Source organism: Python bivittatus, unplaced genomic scaffold (genome assembly GCF_059951505.1).
Source record: "Python bivittatus isolate LINGU-HERP-01145 unplaced genomic scaffold, Pbiv_v1 ctg000450_np1212, whole genome shotgun sequence".
Lineage (NCBI taxonomy): Eukaryota > Metazoa > Chordata > Lepidosauria > Squamata > Pythonidae > Python > Python bivittatus.
Genome location: NW_028277072.1, coordinates 65,433 through 81,342, shown reverse-complemented (window position 1 = coordinate 81,342; position 15,910 = coordinate 65,433). Strand labels below are relative to the sequence as shown.

At 38.2% G+C, this 15,910-nt stretch overlaps 2 protein-coding genes across 2 annotated transcripts; both read left to right on the top strand.

Moving 5' to 3' along the window:
• The first annotated feature begins 1,796 nt into the window (after positions 1-1,796).
• On the top strand, positions 1,797-2,729 carry LOC148215190 (olfactory receptor 14C36-like). The gene has a single exon (XM_088144246.1). The coding sequence runs from the start codon at positions 1,815-1,817 to the stop codon at positions 2,727-2,729; it is 915 nt and encodes a 304-aa protein (XP_088000372.1). The 5' UTR covers positions 1,797-1,814.
• Positions 2,730-12,212: 9,483 nt separating this feature from the next.
• Positions 12,213-13,127, top strand: LOC112541860 (olfactory receptor 14A2-like). Its single transcript, XM_088144245.1, has one exon. It carries the CDS (start codon positions 12,213-12,215, stop codon positions 13,125-13,127), a length of 915 nt encoding a protein of 304 aa, XP_088000371.1.
• Positions 13,128-15,910: the final 2,783 nt, after the last annotated feature.

Here is a 15,910-nt window from a genome sequence, read left to right as displayed (position 1 = left end):
AACTCAAAGGTTCCCATGGATAATACATCTTTTTCATGACTGAACAAGAATTCAGTAGCATTTATGCATTATTGGACAATAATTCTGTGAAGAAAAATGGTAAGTGATTATCATATTGATTATTCTACAGAAAAGCCATTTCCTGCTTTCTCAGGCAAATTGGCTCTTACTTACATGTGCATAGCTTGACTCTGTATTAGACTCATTTCTATACTTTTGACATTGGGGAGAGGACTTAATAAAGTGAAATTATAACCTAGTGCTTTGCTATAATAGCAAAACATTTTAGGGTAAGGATGACAACAAAGACAGATTTGTTTGCACTCTAAAAGGTAGACTAAGAGTATTATGAATCAAAATAATGGGAATCTATTGCAGGAGAGGGGGTGGTCCATAAGCTGCCTAAATAATAAAACAAATGCATGCTTAACATGATGGCTTATCTTCTACATGCAGATACTGGATATTAAAAATAGATATTCTACAGCTTGAACAAATTTAGAGCACCCTGGGTGAACTGATCACTAATTGCTGAATTAGATCCCTAACATCATTTCTTGATCCATCTGTAGATAGGAGATAATGTGTTGGGTTTCTTTTTCTCGTTCTAGTTAAAAATTTGATTCACATTGTTCAAAGGATGCTGAACCTTAACATGTCATGTTTATGGCAGGGTGTGTTCATTTTTTACTGCAGCAAAAACAGGACAAACAATTCCTCCTTGATATTATTTGGTGGGAACATTCAGCTACATATTTTTCTGGAGACACATAAATTGCAGAGCAATATAATGTGTGTGAAAAATGTCAAGAAAGTGTGTCTCCAGTCCAACACTTATCAATCAGTGCAATGATCTGCTTAAACACACCATTAAGGTGGCACATTACTGTATGACACTAAAATAATATAAGTAATAAATTGTGAGAAAAGTATCAGCGATAATTAAGAATTAAAAAAAAAAACATATAGTAGAATGGAGGGTGTGACTGAGGCTATAAAATACAATTCCCTGCTCCGTTCACAGATCCAAATTAAAGTATTTTTGACAGATGGTTGTCCAGGCCTTTCTTGAAACATCCAGTGAAGAAAAATCATCATGTTCGTTGGTTATTGGTCCCCCATCAACCTGTTCTTCCTGTTAGAAACTTTTCTTAATGTTCAATCTGAGAAATGTTAACTGGAGAATTTTGACTCTTGCTATTTTTATGACACATAAGCTGCGAATGGGTGGTGGGTGGTTAGACTGCATTGTTTAATGTTTAAAGCATTATTATCTTATTTTTTAACCAAACATCTCCCAGAGATCCTGACAAAACAATTCCCCTTCTCCCTCTCTATCTTTGAGCGTATTTGTATCCTGCATTTCCTGCAGGAGTTCAAGGTACTGTATAAACCACCCCCTCCTCCACTTTCCCACCAACACCACCATCTTATAAAAGTGCTCCAAAACTAACTGATGTAGATTCTCCCAGTGCTAAAGGTGTATTTGGCAGATGTTTAAAGTGTTAGGCAAACATTTTAGCCATAGCAACAAGGAAAAGAATTGGGATAGAAGGGGGGGATGGGGGGGAAGAAAAGGGTTTTTATTTTGGTACTTTCATAATCATGAACTGAAATATATGCAGAGTGCTCTGATTGGATGCAAGCATTCTTTCAATGGTGTAGTCCTCTTTTATTGTTGCCACATTTTTTTGTATTTTTTTCCTTTCTGTTCCCCATATGTAACAAGCTGTAGCTTCACTGTTTTTATCTAATGGTATTTCTCACCTCTGATTCCTCACAGATGTGGCATTCATCTTAGTCATAAGTTAAACATGGGTAATGAAACCACCGTGGCTTACTTTCTGCTCCTGGAATTCTCAAAAGATCGGCACCTGCAGCTTCTACATTTCTTCTTATTCTTCATACTATACCTGGCAACTGCCACAGCAAATCTGCTCATCATCTCTGTAGTAGCTTTTGACAATCAACTGTGCAGCCCCATGTACTTCTTTCTAATGAATCTGGCAGTGCAGGACCTGGGCATTGTTTCAGCCATTGTCCCCAAGTCCATGATAAATTCTCTCATGGATACCAGGCACATCTCTTACTATGGTTGCTTTGCACAAGTCTTTATCTTTGTCTGCTTTGAAGCGTCTGACTTCTCTCTCCTGACAGTCATGGCATATGATCGGTATGTTGCCATTTGCAATCCACTGCACTATGAGATGGTGATGAATTGGAAAGCCTGCACCAGAATAGTGATTCTGGTGTGGTTCACAAGTCTTCTCTATGGAATGTTGCATACCACTGGGACCTTTTCCACCCCTTTCTGTTCTAATGTTATCAACCAGTTTTTCTGTGAAATTCCACAATTGTTAAACCTATCCTGCTCTGGATTCAGTGAAACTGAAGTGGGATTTCTTGTGGTCAGTGTCATAGCAGGAGTGGGTTGCTTTATTTTTATCATTGTCTCTTACACCATGATCTTCAAGGCAGTGTTGAGAATCCCTTCTGTGACAGGAAGGCAGAAGACCTTCTCCACTTGTCTTCCCCACCTGATAGTCTTTTCTGTGTTTTTGGTAACTGCATCCTTGGCTTATCTGAGACCCCCCTCTAACCCTCCAACTTACTTAGATTTTGCATTAACTGCCCTATATTCTTTACTTCCACCCCTGTTCAATCCAATCATCTATAGTATAAGAAATAAGAGTATCAAATCTGTCCTGTCTAAATTATGGAGATTCTGATATTTTATTTTGAAGATGTTTTCCATCCTTTTTTTTCCCCCTTATATTGAATGTTCAGTGTCTTTTGCCCTCTTTTTTCTGAGGAAAATAAAGAAATTTCAAAGGGAGACACAACTGAGATAGAAGTAGAGCCTTCCCACTCTGGACCAGTGGTAGCACTTGAGAAGGTCATGACCTACAATCCCATATCCCTAGTTACCAGCCCTGCTTTTCAGGGTGCTATGAGTTGCTTTAGCAGCATCTTGAGTGCCACAACTTGAAAACCATCATTCCAGGCTTTATTATCAAGAGCAGATATCATGATGTGCTGACACCCCCCAAATTTTCCTAATTGGAGTTCTCTTTGGAGAATTAAGTTTGAACTCTTTTTTCTGTTGAATAAAGGCAGTCTTACATTAGGGAAAAAACAAATTAGATATTTTCATTGTGCAAATGGCCAAAGATTCTTGTGCAAATCTTTGTGCAAATAAGGATTTTTTCCCATGTATTCCCAGGATCTTTTAAAATCAGAAAGAGGAATTTTGTTGGGAAATGTATTGCAAGGGCTGGATTTATATATCACACTAAGCCATAGTTCGTTTAACAATTATTGAATAAGCCAATTTACTGAGATCCCAGATCAGGGTAAGACATAAATCAGGATTATACAAACTGTATTTTAACTAGATTTACACAATTTACAAACCAAAGCCAAAGAAACCATATGATGTAGCAAGTGGTTCAAATAAGGCCATAAACCTGATAAACACTACTCTTCTTGAAAACATCAAATAAAATACAAATTAAAACATTAGTTGCTTTTAATAATATTTTTATTAGAGTTTTACATAGTTAAAAGCTAATGCAGAATTATAAAAGATATAAAAATGAAAAAGAAGAACAAAAACAAGAGAAAGAAAAAAGGAAAAAGGAAAAAAAGGAAAAGGAAAAGGAAAAAGGAAAAGGAAAAGGAAAAAAGAAAGGAAAAAAGAAAAAAGAAAAAAGAAAAAAAAAGATATAAATAGTGTCTCTCCCTGCTTCCAAACAAGTATAAGCATTTTCAGTAACTTAACACCTTCTCTAGTATTACAGGGAAAAAAACCTCTACTTTCTATTTCTCATCACTAAACAATAACCAAATTATAGAAAGATTCATCAGTCAGTCTTACTCAGCAAAAGCATTAAGAGTACCAGTAGCAATAACCTAGATGTTTTAAGCTTAGACAAATAAATCCATTTTGCATTTTGACTTATAACTTTCTCTAATAAGTCAGACATACAAGATTTATCCCCATAGGTATAAAGAATATCAATAATAGAAACATACAGTATATATTTTAAACTAGATCCAATAGGTCTCTTTTACATTCTAACCTGTATCTTTCTTTGACAAATAGAAGGTAAAAGATTTATTCCCATATGAAAAAATCTTTACATTGTCTTTCAGTCCTGGTTAAAAAAATATTCCAGTAATAACAACCCAAAATCAAAATTTATACAGTTTAACCCTGGTCAAGTAAGTCCACTTTGAATTCCTTTTTCTTCTTCTTAAGAGGCTAAATCTTCAGTTGCTTCTTCAAATAAAGTTCCACATAGTGATTTCTCATCATTTTCTCCCTGTCTGTTTTCAGTAGCAACTTCAGAAATTTAGTGCTTCCCTTTTGTGGATTCAAAATAAGATAACTCTCCAAGTCATTTTTCTGATTTACAATCAGGATATCCTCTTTAATTGTTAAAACATCAGCCAGCATAGTTTGTATACCCAGGACAACTTCTTTCTCCATGTCACTCTTGTAATCAAACTTTTTAAGGCCATTTTCAAATCCACAACATATTTTTCAATGTCTTCCATATCTCTTTTATAGTCTGCCAATTCTTTAAAGTCCATTTTCACATCCCTTTCCAAATCATCCTCAGCTTCTGTTTTATCCAGTAGAATCTTTTCTTCTTCTATAAACTCTGTTAGATCCAATTTTAAAGATAAGACCTAAACATATTGTTCATCTGTAGTAAAACAATGTTCCTCCATTAGGTTAGGAAATATCTTTTCCTTTAATTGCTCTCTGATTCCTTCTCGTTTACCTTCAAAGCCCAGTCTTATCTTTTGTTAATTTTCAGAGCCAAAACTTTCCAACAATCAGTTTTCTTACACTTAATTCCAAAATCATCTGCTGTATTTTTATAAAATTTAAAACAATACTATTCTTTCAAATCCATCCGGCCTCTTAACTGTCCACAGCCAACATTCTTAACTCCCTTTTGCTAATTTCAAAAGTTAAATTTTTACTTTTTACTCTTTAAACTTACTTAAATCTTCTTTCTCCCAGGATAGAAGGAAATTCTCCCAGTGTACAGCAACTTGCCTTTCAGAAGATTTTTAATTTCCAAGTCCAAGTTCCAAGTCCAAGTTCCAAGCTTCCAAGTTCCAGCTCCAAGTTCCAAGTTTTTAATTTCCAAGCTAATAAGTAATTTCCTATGTTCATTAAAAGAGGACAGGAAAGCAAATTTAGTGCCTATTTGAAGGCTCCGAACTGCGGCTTGGGTTCAATGTTTCCCATGACTCCCAGAGTGCTCAGCCCAGTGGAGATCACTAAATTGCAATCTCTTCACAGCGTGCCTCTGTAAGGAGTACTTGTGGGTGATCCAGTTATCTCCTTTGTCAAGAGATGGTTCCAAAGAGCCAGAGTTTTCGCTGGCTCTTCTTAACTGCCACAGTCATTGGCTCCACAAAAACAGAGCTGTTTCAATCCACCATTACTCACCCAGAAGTCCAAAACATTGGAAGTTTCAACTGAGATTCTATTGTCCTTGGGAAGAAATCAAGAGATGATGGTTCTCTGACAGAGGATTTTCAAGAACTTCAGTCAGAATTGTGGCAAGATGTCTCTAAGAGCTCAAATGGATCACAGAAAAATTTATTTTAAGCCAGCACTGTGCCTGGATAAATATACAAGGCAAGACAAGATGCTTCCTTACAGTCATGGACTGGCTCAAAATCAGAAAGAAAACTAAGTGTAAGATAGCAAATAAAAACCACATTAAAACCCAATAATTATCAATATTATATGTGTATAAGGTACTGTAAAAACAGTAAAAACAAAAACCTAAGAGAAATATGATTGCACTGATTGCATAATAGCAACTGTAAATAAAATGAATACTGGTGGCCTGGAAATTTCAGTAGATGGGGTATTATTAAGTGCAACAGAGGATTTTTGTAATAGTAGGAATAAAAAAGGAAGTGGTTTTTAGTGTTTCAGAGACTCTTTCATCACAGGGACAAAGTCTTTGTTTAAATGGAATACCTCATACTTTTCCTGGGAAAACAGCTATTGGGAGGGGATTGAATAGTACCAGAGTTAGGGCACTTCTCAGTTTGGGAACTGAGGTGGACAGCCATATAAATTGGTACAAGTGTGTCTCTGTGTGTCTTTGAGTGTTTATTAACATGCCTCTTCAGCTTCCAGAAAATGGCTTCTTGAGTACTCTTTCATAGAGGCTGGCTCTAACAATTTTGTGGCCTTCTTCAAATTTTGTTACAACCTTTAACCTTAACTCCAGGAATGAATTTGTATTTCCTGATATTTATTGATAATTTTTCAAAATAGGATCTGCCCTTTCTATAGAAAGAGGAGACAATAAAGAAATGCAGCGTGGCATATTTTGATGAAACACACGGACCATATGCTAAGGAAATGTCAAGGTTTCATGGAGCAATCTGAACATGGGAAACAATGAAGCAGCATCCAAAGCAGGAAGTTATTGACATCCTTGATGCTCAAGAACAAGACACAGAAATGGTGGCACAGCAGTGAGAACAAGAGGAGGGTGGAGTTCGAGCCAGTAGAACAGCTCTCAATCAGGGACAATAGGATGGTGCCACCTAAAAGGCTTACACCATCAGACAGAGCAGATGAGACAATCAGTCCTTTCACAAGTTAAAAAACTGAAGGGGCTAAACACAGACACACACACATACACATTGTGTGTGTGTGTGTGTGTGTGTGTCTACAAGCTAATAGAAAAGTGATTTAAACTCTTCATAGGAATAAAACATAGAGTTTCACAGAGTTCCCAAAAGGGGAAATCCATTGGATGCAATTCGTTCTTCTGTATTAAATGGGATGCAGAAGTGGACATCCAATGCTATAAAGTCAGATTCATCACCAAAAGATACTTCCAAAAGCTTGTCAAAGATTATGATGAAATCTTTCCACCTGTCATGAGGAGATGACATTTGAAAACCTTTTGTAAAGGTGCCACGGTATGAAGAATATGAGAGCAGACCCATAATCAAGTATTCAATGACCCCCTTTTTTTTTTTTTTTCAACCTGGAGCAAGCATGAAGAGCAATCATTGATACTTTTGGCTTTCTCAACTTTGTCTGATTCTGGAGTACATGAGTATTTGCCAAGTTCCCTGTTCTATATGACTTCATTTATTTTAACAAAATCTTTGGCTTATCAAAGAAAACAAATAAATGAATAAAGAAAATGGAATGTGAAAAAGCAATTTCTAGAACTGCCAATGTTTAATATGTATTAGAGCTCACAAGCATTTTTAGAAAATAAAAATGGTAGGCAACAGGGAAAATTCTGGAGAATACAAGTAAAAGGAGTACCCTGAACCAAACTCAAACATTTATCTGCTGATAAATATGCATTAACACAACGTTGCAAAAATGCCCGCATGCCCCAAAAGGTTGGGGACCCCTAATCTACTTCATGGTGCAGCCCCATTTTGAGTACTACATAGCATTCTAGTTCTCAGCAATGATAGAAATACTAACATTGCAGTTTGGGGACATTTTATTAAATGGATTGAAAACCCAGAGTTCATACCTAAAAGAATGCATTTACAACATTCATAACTAATTAACAGAATTCATAGCTATCACAAGCCCACAGATAGCTTTGAGATGGACAATGGAATTGCTTCAAAGTTGATTATAAAATTTAATCCCAGCTCTTGAGACCTGTTATAGACTATCTGTCATGAAAGTCTTCTCACGTAATCTGCATCTGAGCATGGATAGCAGGAGCTGCTAATTGCTAATTATCTTTAAAAAATACAGAAGCTCATTATAAAATTTTGCTAATTTTGTTTGTATGGTCTAAAGGGAAACAAAATGCCAAATGTAAGTTCAACTTATTGTTAAGCTTGCCAAATATAAAATCAAAGGCTCCCACTGATGGTACATCTTTTCCATGACTGAACAAGAATAGCATTTATCTATTACTGGACCAATATTGAACATTCTAAAGAGCAGACATCAGCAGAGACAATAATTCTGTGAAGAAAAATTGTAAGTGATTTGTATACTGATTATTTTACAGAAAAGCCATTTCCACGTGTCTGGGGCAAATTGGGCTTTATTTACATATCAGTGACTTGACTCTGTATTAGACTCACTTCTATACTTTTGACGCTAGGGAGAGAATTTAAGGAAATGAAATTAAAACCTAGTGCTTTGATATAATAGAAAAAGATTTTAGGGTTGGAAGGACAACAAAGATAGATTTATTTTCAGAAATTAGACTGTAAAAAGTAGGTTAAAAGTATTATGAATCAGAATAATAGGATTCAATTGCAGGGAAGGGGGTGGTGTATATGTTTCCTAAATAACAAAACAAGTGAATACTTTACATGATGGTACATCTTCCACACTGAATATTAAAAAAAGAGATATTTTACATCATGCACAAATTTAACCCCCATTGGGTGAACTGATCACTAATTGCTGAATTACCATCCCTAACATCATTTCTAGGTCCATCTGCACATATCAGGTATTTAAATATATGTATGTATGTATGTATGTATGTATGTATGTATGTATGTATGTATGGTTAAATGTTTGATTCACATACTTAAACGGGTGCTGAACTTTAACACTTCATTCTTATAGTAGAGTGTGTTTACATTGTAGTGAAAAGGGTGGTACAAAAAAAAAGCCCTCTTCAATATTATCTGATAGGAATTTTCAAATATGATTTTTAAATTAGCTAAAAAAGGTAGCTTCAAATTATCTTCTATATTAAATTATAGAACTATATAATGTCTATCAAAAATTTCAAGCAAGTATACCTCCAGTCCCACACTTATTAATCAGTGGAAAGATCTATTTAAATAGACCATTAAGGTGGTGTGTTATTCTATGAACTAGACTAAAATAATTTAATAAACTGTGAGAAAAATATGGGTGGTGACAAAGAATTAAAAAAACTAATAATAGAATGGAGAAAAGTATGAGTGATAATTAAGAATTAAAAAAAAACATAGAATGGAGGAGGTGATTGACACTGTAAAATATAGTACAGTTCCCCACTCAGTGCATAGACTTAAATTATTGTATCTTTGGCAGATGGCTGTCCAGACTCTTCATGAAAACAGCCAGTAAAGACAAATCCTCACGGTTTTTGGTTAGTGGTTCCCCATCAAGCTGTTCTTCCTTTTAGAAACTTTTTTTGACATTCAGTCTGGTGAAATGTTATGTGCAGAATTTTGATTCCTACTACTTTTATGACAAAGAAGCTGCTAATGTGTGGTGGGGTGGATAGGTTTGGCCACATAGATCAAAGTGTAGTGAGCTAAGAAGAAGCCACATAAAGAAGAAGGTAACGTCTGAATGGATGCTTTAGAAACTTTGCATGATGTTTGGAAAGACTGAAGACAGAGAGTGGGAGAAAGCCAACTTCATCCTAGCTGCACCTTCCATTAAGACTAAAGTTACTGTGACATGGAACAAGTCCCTTTTAATATTATTCTTATTTCCTGTAGCTACTAGGATTACAGTACACTGGGTTTCACTGAAGGGACCAGGGCTGGATTGAGGCCAACTGGTACCCTAAGCATAGCCCAGCAATGCTCTCCTTTGGTCCATCCATAAGAAATTAAGATTCCATAAGTGCTGAAAGTAAAATAATAGATTAAAAACTCAGTTTTCTTCCAGGCCAACCCCCAGGCTGGACCCCACAACTATATTAAATATAAACTTAAAAAGAATATTTAACACTAAATAGCAGTAAGTATCATAAGCAAACTATTTACTTATAACTAGGGCAATAGAAAAAATGCAAATTTTCAACACGATTTTATGCATTTTTCATAAAATTATTATCAGGAAAAAGTGTAATCTAATTGCAGTATTCATACGAAAGCAAAGTGTGACAGTGGAAGAGATTAGGGCAAGCTAGGGGAGAAAAACTGGTGCCTCTCTTCCCTTGGTGCCCAAAGCATGTCTTTATTTTAAATAATGGTTCATCCAGGGTAGGAAAGCACCCCACTTTTTTTCAAAGTGCGGTCTGTTCTGGGACTTCTAAATCTTAAGCACTACTATAGTATTTTATGAGTTTCATAGCTTTCTTTCCTGTCTTTCCTCCAGGTGATCAAGACACTACTTATAGTACCCCTTCCTCCAACTCCTCACCAACAACACAATCCTATCAAAGTGCTGAGAACCTGGACAGCCTAAATTCTCCCAGTGCAATTCCATGGCTAAAGATGGACCTGGCAAGCTCTTCCAAATTCTAAGTAACATTTTAACCACTGTAACAAGGAAAAGGACTAGGATGGGAGAAGGGGGAAAAAAGGAGGTTTCTGTTTGGTTCTTAGTAAGTGATGGATTGCAATATATAGATAGTGCTCTGATTGGACATGTTGTTTGTCCATTGTTGTCAATGAAGACCTTGACACCATGTTTTTTGTTTGTTTTTATCACATTAAGACTAGATGTGGTGTATCTGAAGATGACTAATCAGCCAATTTGGGTATAGAAAGTTCTCACACATGTTGGCAGATGTATATAGGCACTGTAGTTGTTGTACTAAAGGTTCTGGCCTTACCTAGCTCATGCTTATGTTGTGCTTCAGCAATGTACCTTGCTTCGTCAACTTGACAGCCCTTGTGGATGAGGTCACACCAGGAAGGGCAGTTTTGCACTAGTGTTTCTCAGGTGGTCATGTTTATCTCAAGCAACTTCAGGGAATCCTTTAGCGTGTCTTTGAAATGTTTCTTCTGCCCTCCATACAAGCATCTTCCAGAAGAGGGTTCCCTAAAAAGGAGCTGCTTAGGTATGCACTCTTCCAGCATATGAATGACATGAATGGCCCACTGGGTCTGTGCTCTCCTCAGCAGTGTGTGGACTGATAGTAGACATGCTCTTAATAAAGTTGTCAGGCACTTTGTCTTGTCATCTGATGCCTAATATCCTGTGAAGACAGGTCACATGGGAATGGTTTTGCTGGCTTGCATGCTTTCGATATGCAGTCTACATTTCACCATCTACAGAAGCATAATAAGTACCATGGCTCTGTAGATCTTCAGTTGTGTTACTGAGCTGATTCCTCAACATTCCCACACAGTGGAGCACAGTCTACCAAAAGCAGAACTTGTCTTTGCTATTCTTTTGCATCAATAGTCACTGCTCGGGAGAGGGTATTGCCAAGGTGATTAAATTGATCCACTGCCTGTCGTTTCTGCCCTTTGATTGTGATTTTGGGTTCTGTGTATGGTGCATGAGGAGCAGGCTGGTGCATGACTTTGGTCTTTGGGGGGTTGATAGTAACTCCAAAGTTGTCACAAGCTGTGGAGAATTTATCCATTCTGTCTTGCATCTCTGACTCTGAGCCAGCATTCAAAGCGCAGTCATCAGCAAAGAGTAAGTCTCTCAGAACAGTTTCCTTCACTTTGGTGATAGCTTGAAATTTCCTCAGGTTGAAGAACTGCCCATCCACTCTGTACCTGAGACTAATTCCAGGATCACTATCCTGGAAAGTATCATTCAGCATGACAGTAAACATCATGCTGAACAGTGTGGGTGCAAGCATACAACCCTGTTTGATGCCATTAGTGACTGGAAATGCCTTAGAAGATTCCCCACCATCCAGCACTCTGGCCATCATGCCATCATGGAATCGGTATACTATCTGAATGAATTTGGCAGGGCAGCCAAACTTCAACATGATCACCCACAGGCCCTGTTTGCTAACAGTGTCAAAGTCTTTCGTGAGATTAACAACAGTTGTGTAAAGTTCACAATTCTGCTCCTGATACTTCTCCTGAAGCTGGTGCATGGCATATATCATGTCAATAGCCCCACAGCCTTTATGGAAGCTGGACTGTGACTCTGGCAGCAGGCCCAACTCCAGATGAGTTAGCAAAAAACTTGAACAACTCAGCTAGTTTCTCTGTAGGTACAGGGCCAACAGCTTTGTAGATCTCTGCAGGTATGGCATCAGCCGCTAGAGCTTTATCTGGCTGGCAGCCTTTGTGACTTCAGCTACTACTGGAGGGTCATCCATGGCACTGTTGATGTCAACCTGATTGCACATAGACATTATTTCAATGGTGTACGCCTCTTCCTAACTGACATCATGTTTGTCTTATATTTTTCCTTTCTGTTCCTAGTATGTATCACCTCATAGTTTCACTGTTTTATCTAATAGTACCTCTTACCTCTGATTCCTCGTAGATGTAGCATTCATCATAGCCGTAACTTAAACATGGAGAATCAAACCACTGTGCCTTACTTCCTGCTCCTGGAATTCTCAAAAGATCGGCATCTGCAGCTTCTACATTTCTTCTTATTCTTCATATTATACCTGGCAACTGCAACAGCAAATCTGCTCATCATCTCTGTAGTAGCTTTTGACTGTCGACTACGCAGCCCCATGTACTTCTTTCTAGTGAATTTGGCAGTGCAGGACCTGGGCATTGTTTCAGTCATTCTCCCCAAATCCATGATGAATTCTCTCATGGACACCAGACACATCTCTTACTTTGGTTGTGTTGCTCAACTCTTTCTCTTCACCTCCTTCGAAGCTTCTGATTTCTTCCTCCTGACAGTCATGGCCTATGATCGATATGTTGCCATTTGCAATCCATTGCACTATGAGATGGTGATGAACTGGAAAGCCTGCACCAGAATAGTGATTCTGGTGTGGTTCACAAGTCTTCTCTATGGAATGTTGCATACCACTGGGACCTTTTCCACCCCTTTCTGTTCTAATGTTGTCAACCAGTTTTTCTGTGAAATTCCACAATTGCTAAAGCTATCCTGCTCTGGATTCAGTGAAACTGAAGTGGGATTTCTTGTGGCCAGTATTGCTGCAGAATTAGGTTGTTTTATTTTGATCATTATATCTTATACTATGATCTTCAAGGCAGTGTTGAGAATCCCTTCTGTCACAGGAAGGCAGAAGGCCTTCTCCACTTGTCTTCCCCACCTTATAGTTTTTTCCATGTTTTTGGTATCTGCATGCTTGGCTTATCTGAAACCTCCCTCTAAAACCTCGTCTTACTTAGATTTTGCATTAACTGTCCTATATTCTTTATTTCCACCCCTGTTCAATCCAATCATCTATAGCATAAGAAATAGGAGTATCAAATCTGTCCTGTCTAAATTATGGAGATTCTGATATTTTCTTTTGGTGATGTTTTCTATCCTGTTTTTCCTCACATTGAACGTACTGCATTTCTTGCCTTAGTGTTTCTGAGGAAATAAAAGATAGAAGAAATAGAAGTAGAGCCTTGCCACTCTGCACCAATGGCAGCACTTGAGAAGGTCCTGATCTACAATCCTGTATCCCTAGTTACTTATCCCGGTTTTTAAGATATTAGGAGTTGGTTTAGCAGCATGCTGGCTACCAAATTTTGACAAATGATGTTCCAGACTTCAGTTGATCTGGTGTCAGAATCAGATAAGACAATGAGCTCACAAGCCTAAAAATAAAAGTTAACATGAGCTCCTGGTTTCTGCTTAATGGAATCAGCCTGGCATTAAGAACAAAACTAAAGCAGAAATTTAGTTTGTGCAAATATCTGTAAGGATATATTTGTCATGCATTCCCAATGTCAAAGAATTTTAAGATCAAAAGGAGGGATTCAGTTTGGATATTGAATTACAGGAGTTTGTTTCATACATTACACTAAGCCATTGTTCATTTAACACCGGAGTGATGAATTAAGCACAGTTTCTAAGATATCAGTATATGAAAAGCCATGAATCAGGTTTATAAAAATATATTAAGTGGTCTAGCTAGTTCATCATCCGAACTGGACTGGCTGGATGGTTATCAGAACATGGTTCTGATAATAGAGCAAGGCTTTGATTACTTGTTCATTGTTAGAAGAATTGGAAAGCTATCTTTAATCATGATTTAAACCTGGTCTCAAAATTGTTAAAAGTAAAAAAAAGCAGACCTTCCTGCCAGACTTCATGCAGCATATGGCAATAAATTTTGACTCTTTAAACACTTAACCCCATGTCCAGAAACTTGCTTGTGGTTGAAGGTCACAGACATGAAGTGGGTAGATAATTGCCTTTTTGTAGACATTCATGTAAACACAGTCCATCTACCTTCTGCAGTACACCTAAAACTAACTTTACATAGACATCTATATTCCAAAGATGTAAGAGATAGAAGACGAGATGAGGCCATGCCATAGCTGTTGGGTGTTGTTTGGCTCTTTTTCACTCAATTTCCCCTGGGATAACAGTGGTTTAGGGAGTGGGAGGTGATCGGGTTCAGAGAAGGGAAGGGGCTGGTGGGTTGTACATAAAGTAGTGAGTGCTATATGCTAGTCCGAAGCTTCATGGTGCTCACTATCCAGTCTACTGTAAGTGTGCTAGGAGTGACTATGGATGAGGTGGGGGGTGAGATGGAAGAAGTTAAGTTTATTGGTTGGTTAGAGGGAGGCAGGAAAGTCACAGTTCTGATAGCCAATGGGAGGAATTCTGGGAGTCAAGGGCCAGGCCAGTCACAGAGAATGTGGGCCCAAAGTCATCATCCTCAATGCCCAGTCATCAAGCCTTTAGTGGTGTAATGGAATGTGAGAATGACCTCGAAAGTTGGAGGGAAGAGATGCTGCCCAGGGAATAATCAAATACAAGGGGGAGGTACCCTGAACTGAGTAACAGGCAGAGAAGGAAACTTAGAAAGGAACCTCCCTCACTGATCAGGTGGTAAATAGGGATGATGGGAGATTTGTATTTTGCAAGATTGTACTTGCAAGATTCTTTTAATGTAGCCTAACAATAAAGTAGAAGTAGATCTCATCATGTTTCCTGTCTGGTTTACCTGGGAGGGCTGACATCAATCTTGCAAGTCTCATACTCCCTTCCAAAGAAAGGAATTTCTATAATGGCATTCGATTCTCAAGGAACCCAACTATCTGCCAAGCATCTGGCAGCTGTGTTATTGAAGCACCAGCAGCAAGTAGATGCACAGATGATCAATTTCTAGAATGCCATTATACAATGAATGCAGCAACGGGGGGAGAATTTGCCTCAACTCACGGCAGCACAACAAATAGTGGCCCAACCCATGCTTCGCTGTTCCTATGGGAGCTTGCCATAGAAGGTTTGAGAGGACCAGGATCAATTCCAGACATTCATCACTCAGTGTCAAAAGTTTATGGCAGGCAGGCCAGTAGAGTTTCCTACTGATCACACCAAAGTGACTTTTGTGCTGAGTTTGCTCAAGGAAGCAGCAGCTAAGTAGGAGTATTATTCATTGAGGGAAACAATCTGGTGCTGAACAGCTATCAAGATGTTATGTGTAAACTCAAAGGACACTTTAGGAATTCCATACAGAGAATCACTGCTAGTCAAGAGATCTGGAAAGTCAAGTAGGGACAGAGGAGAGTAAGGTCATATATTTTCAACTTTAAATTGCTGGTGATGTAGCATAGAACAACTTAGCCCTGATTAACCAGTTCAGGGAATGACTGACTGATGACCTGAGCTGGTGAGACAAGGCACCCCAAGTACCCTGGAGGAACTATATCAGCATTGTGTAATTATAGGCGCCTGACTGGAAGAACTAAGGCAGGGAAGGAATGGGAAAGAAAAGAGATCCTACAGTCTATCTTCCCCCATACCACCCCTCCCAATGGCGTCCTCAGAATCCAGCACAGGAGAACCATGCAAATAAGAGCAGCCAAGAGTTTCCTGTCTTCAGGGGAAAAGCAAAGACAGGATCAGGGACTGTGCTTTTACTGTGGGGTCCCTGGACACATAGCCAGATCATGCCTGATAAAAGTACCAGCATCTGATAAAGCAATGAGATGAAGAACTTGGAAATCAACAGAGCACATAGCCAGCAAGTGCCCAGCTCGCTTCAACGTAGCACACCAGGGAAACTTCACAGGCCTCCCTCCCAGGAGCTCCAAAGAGGGGCCATCCACCATTTAAGGAGAG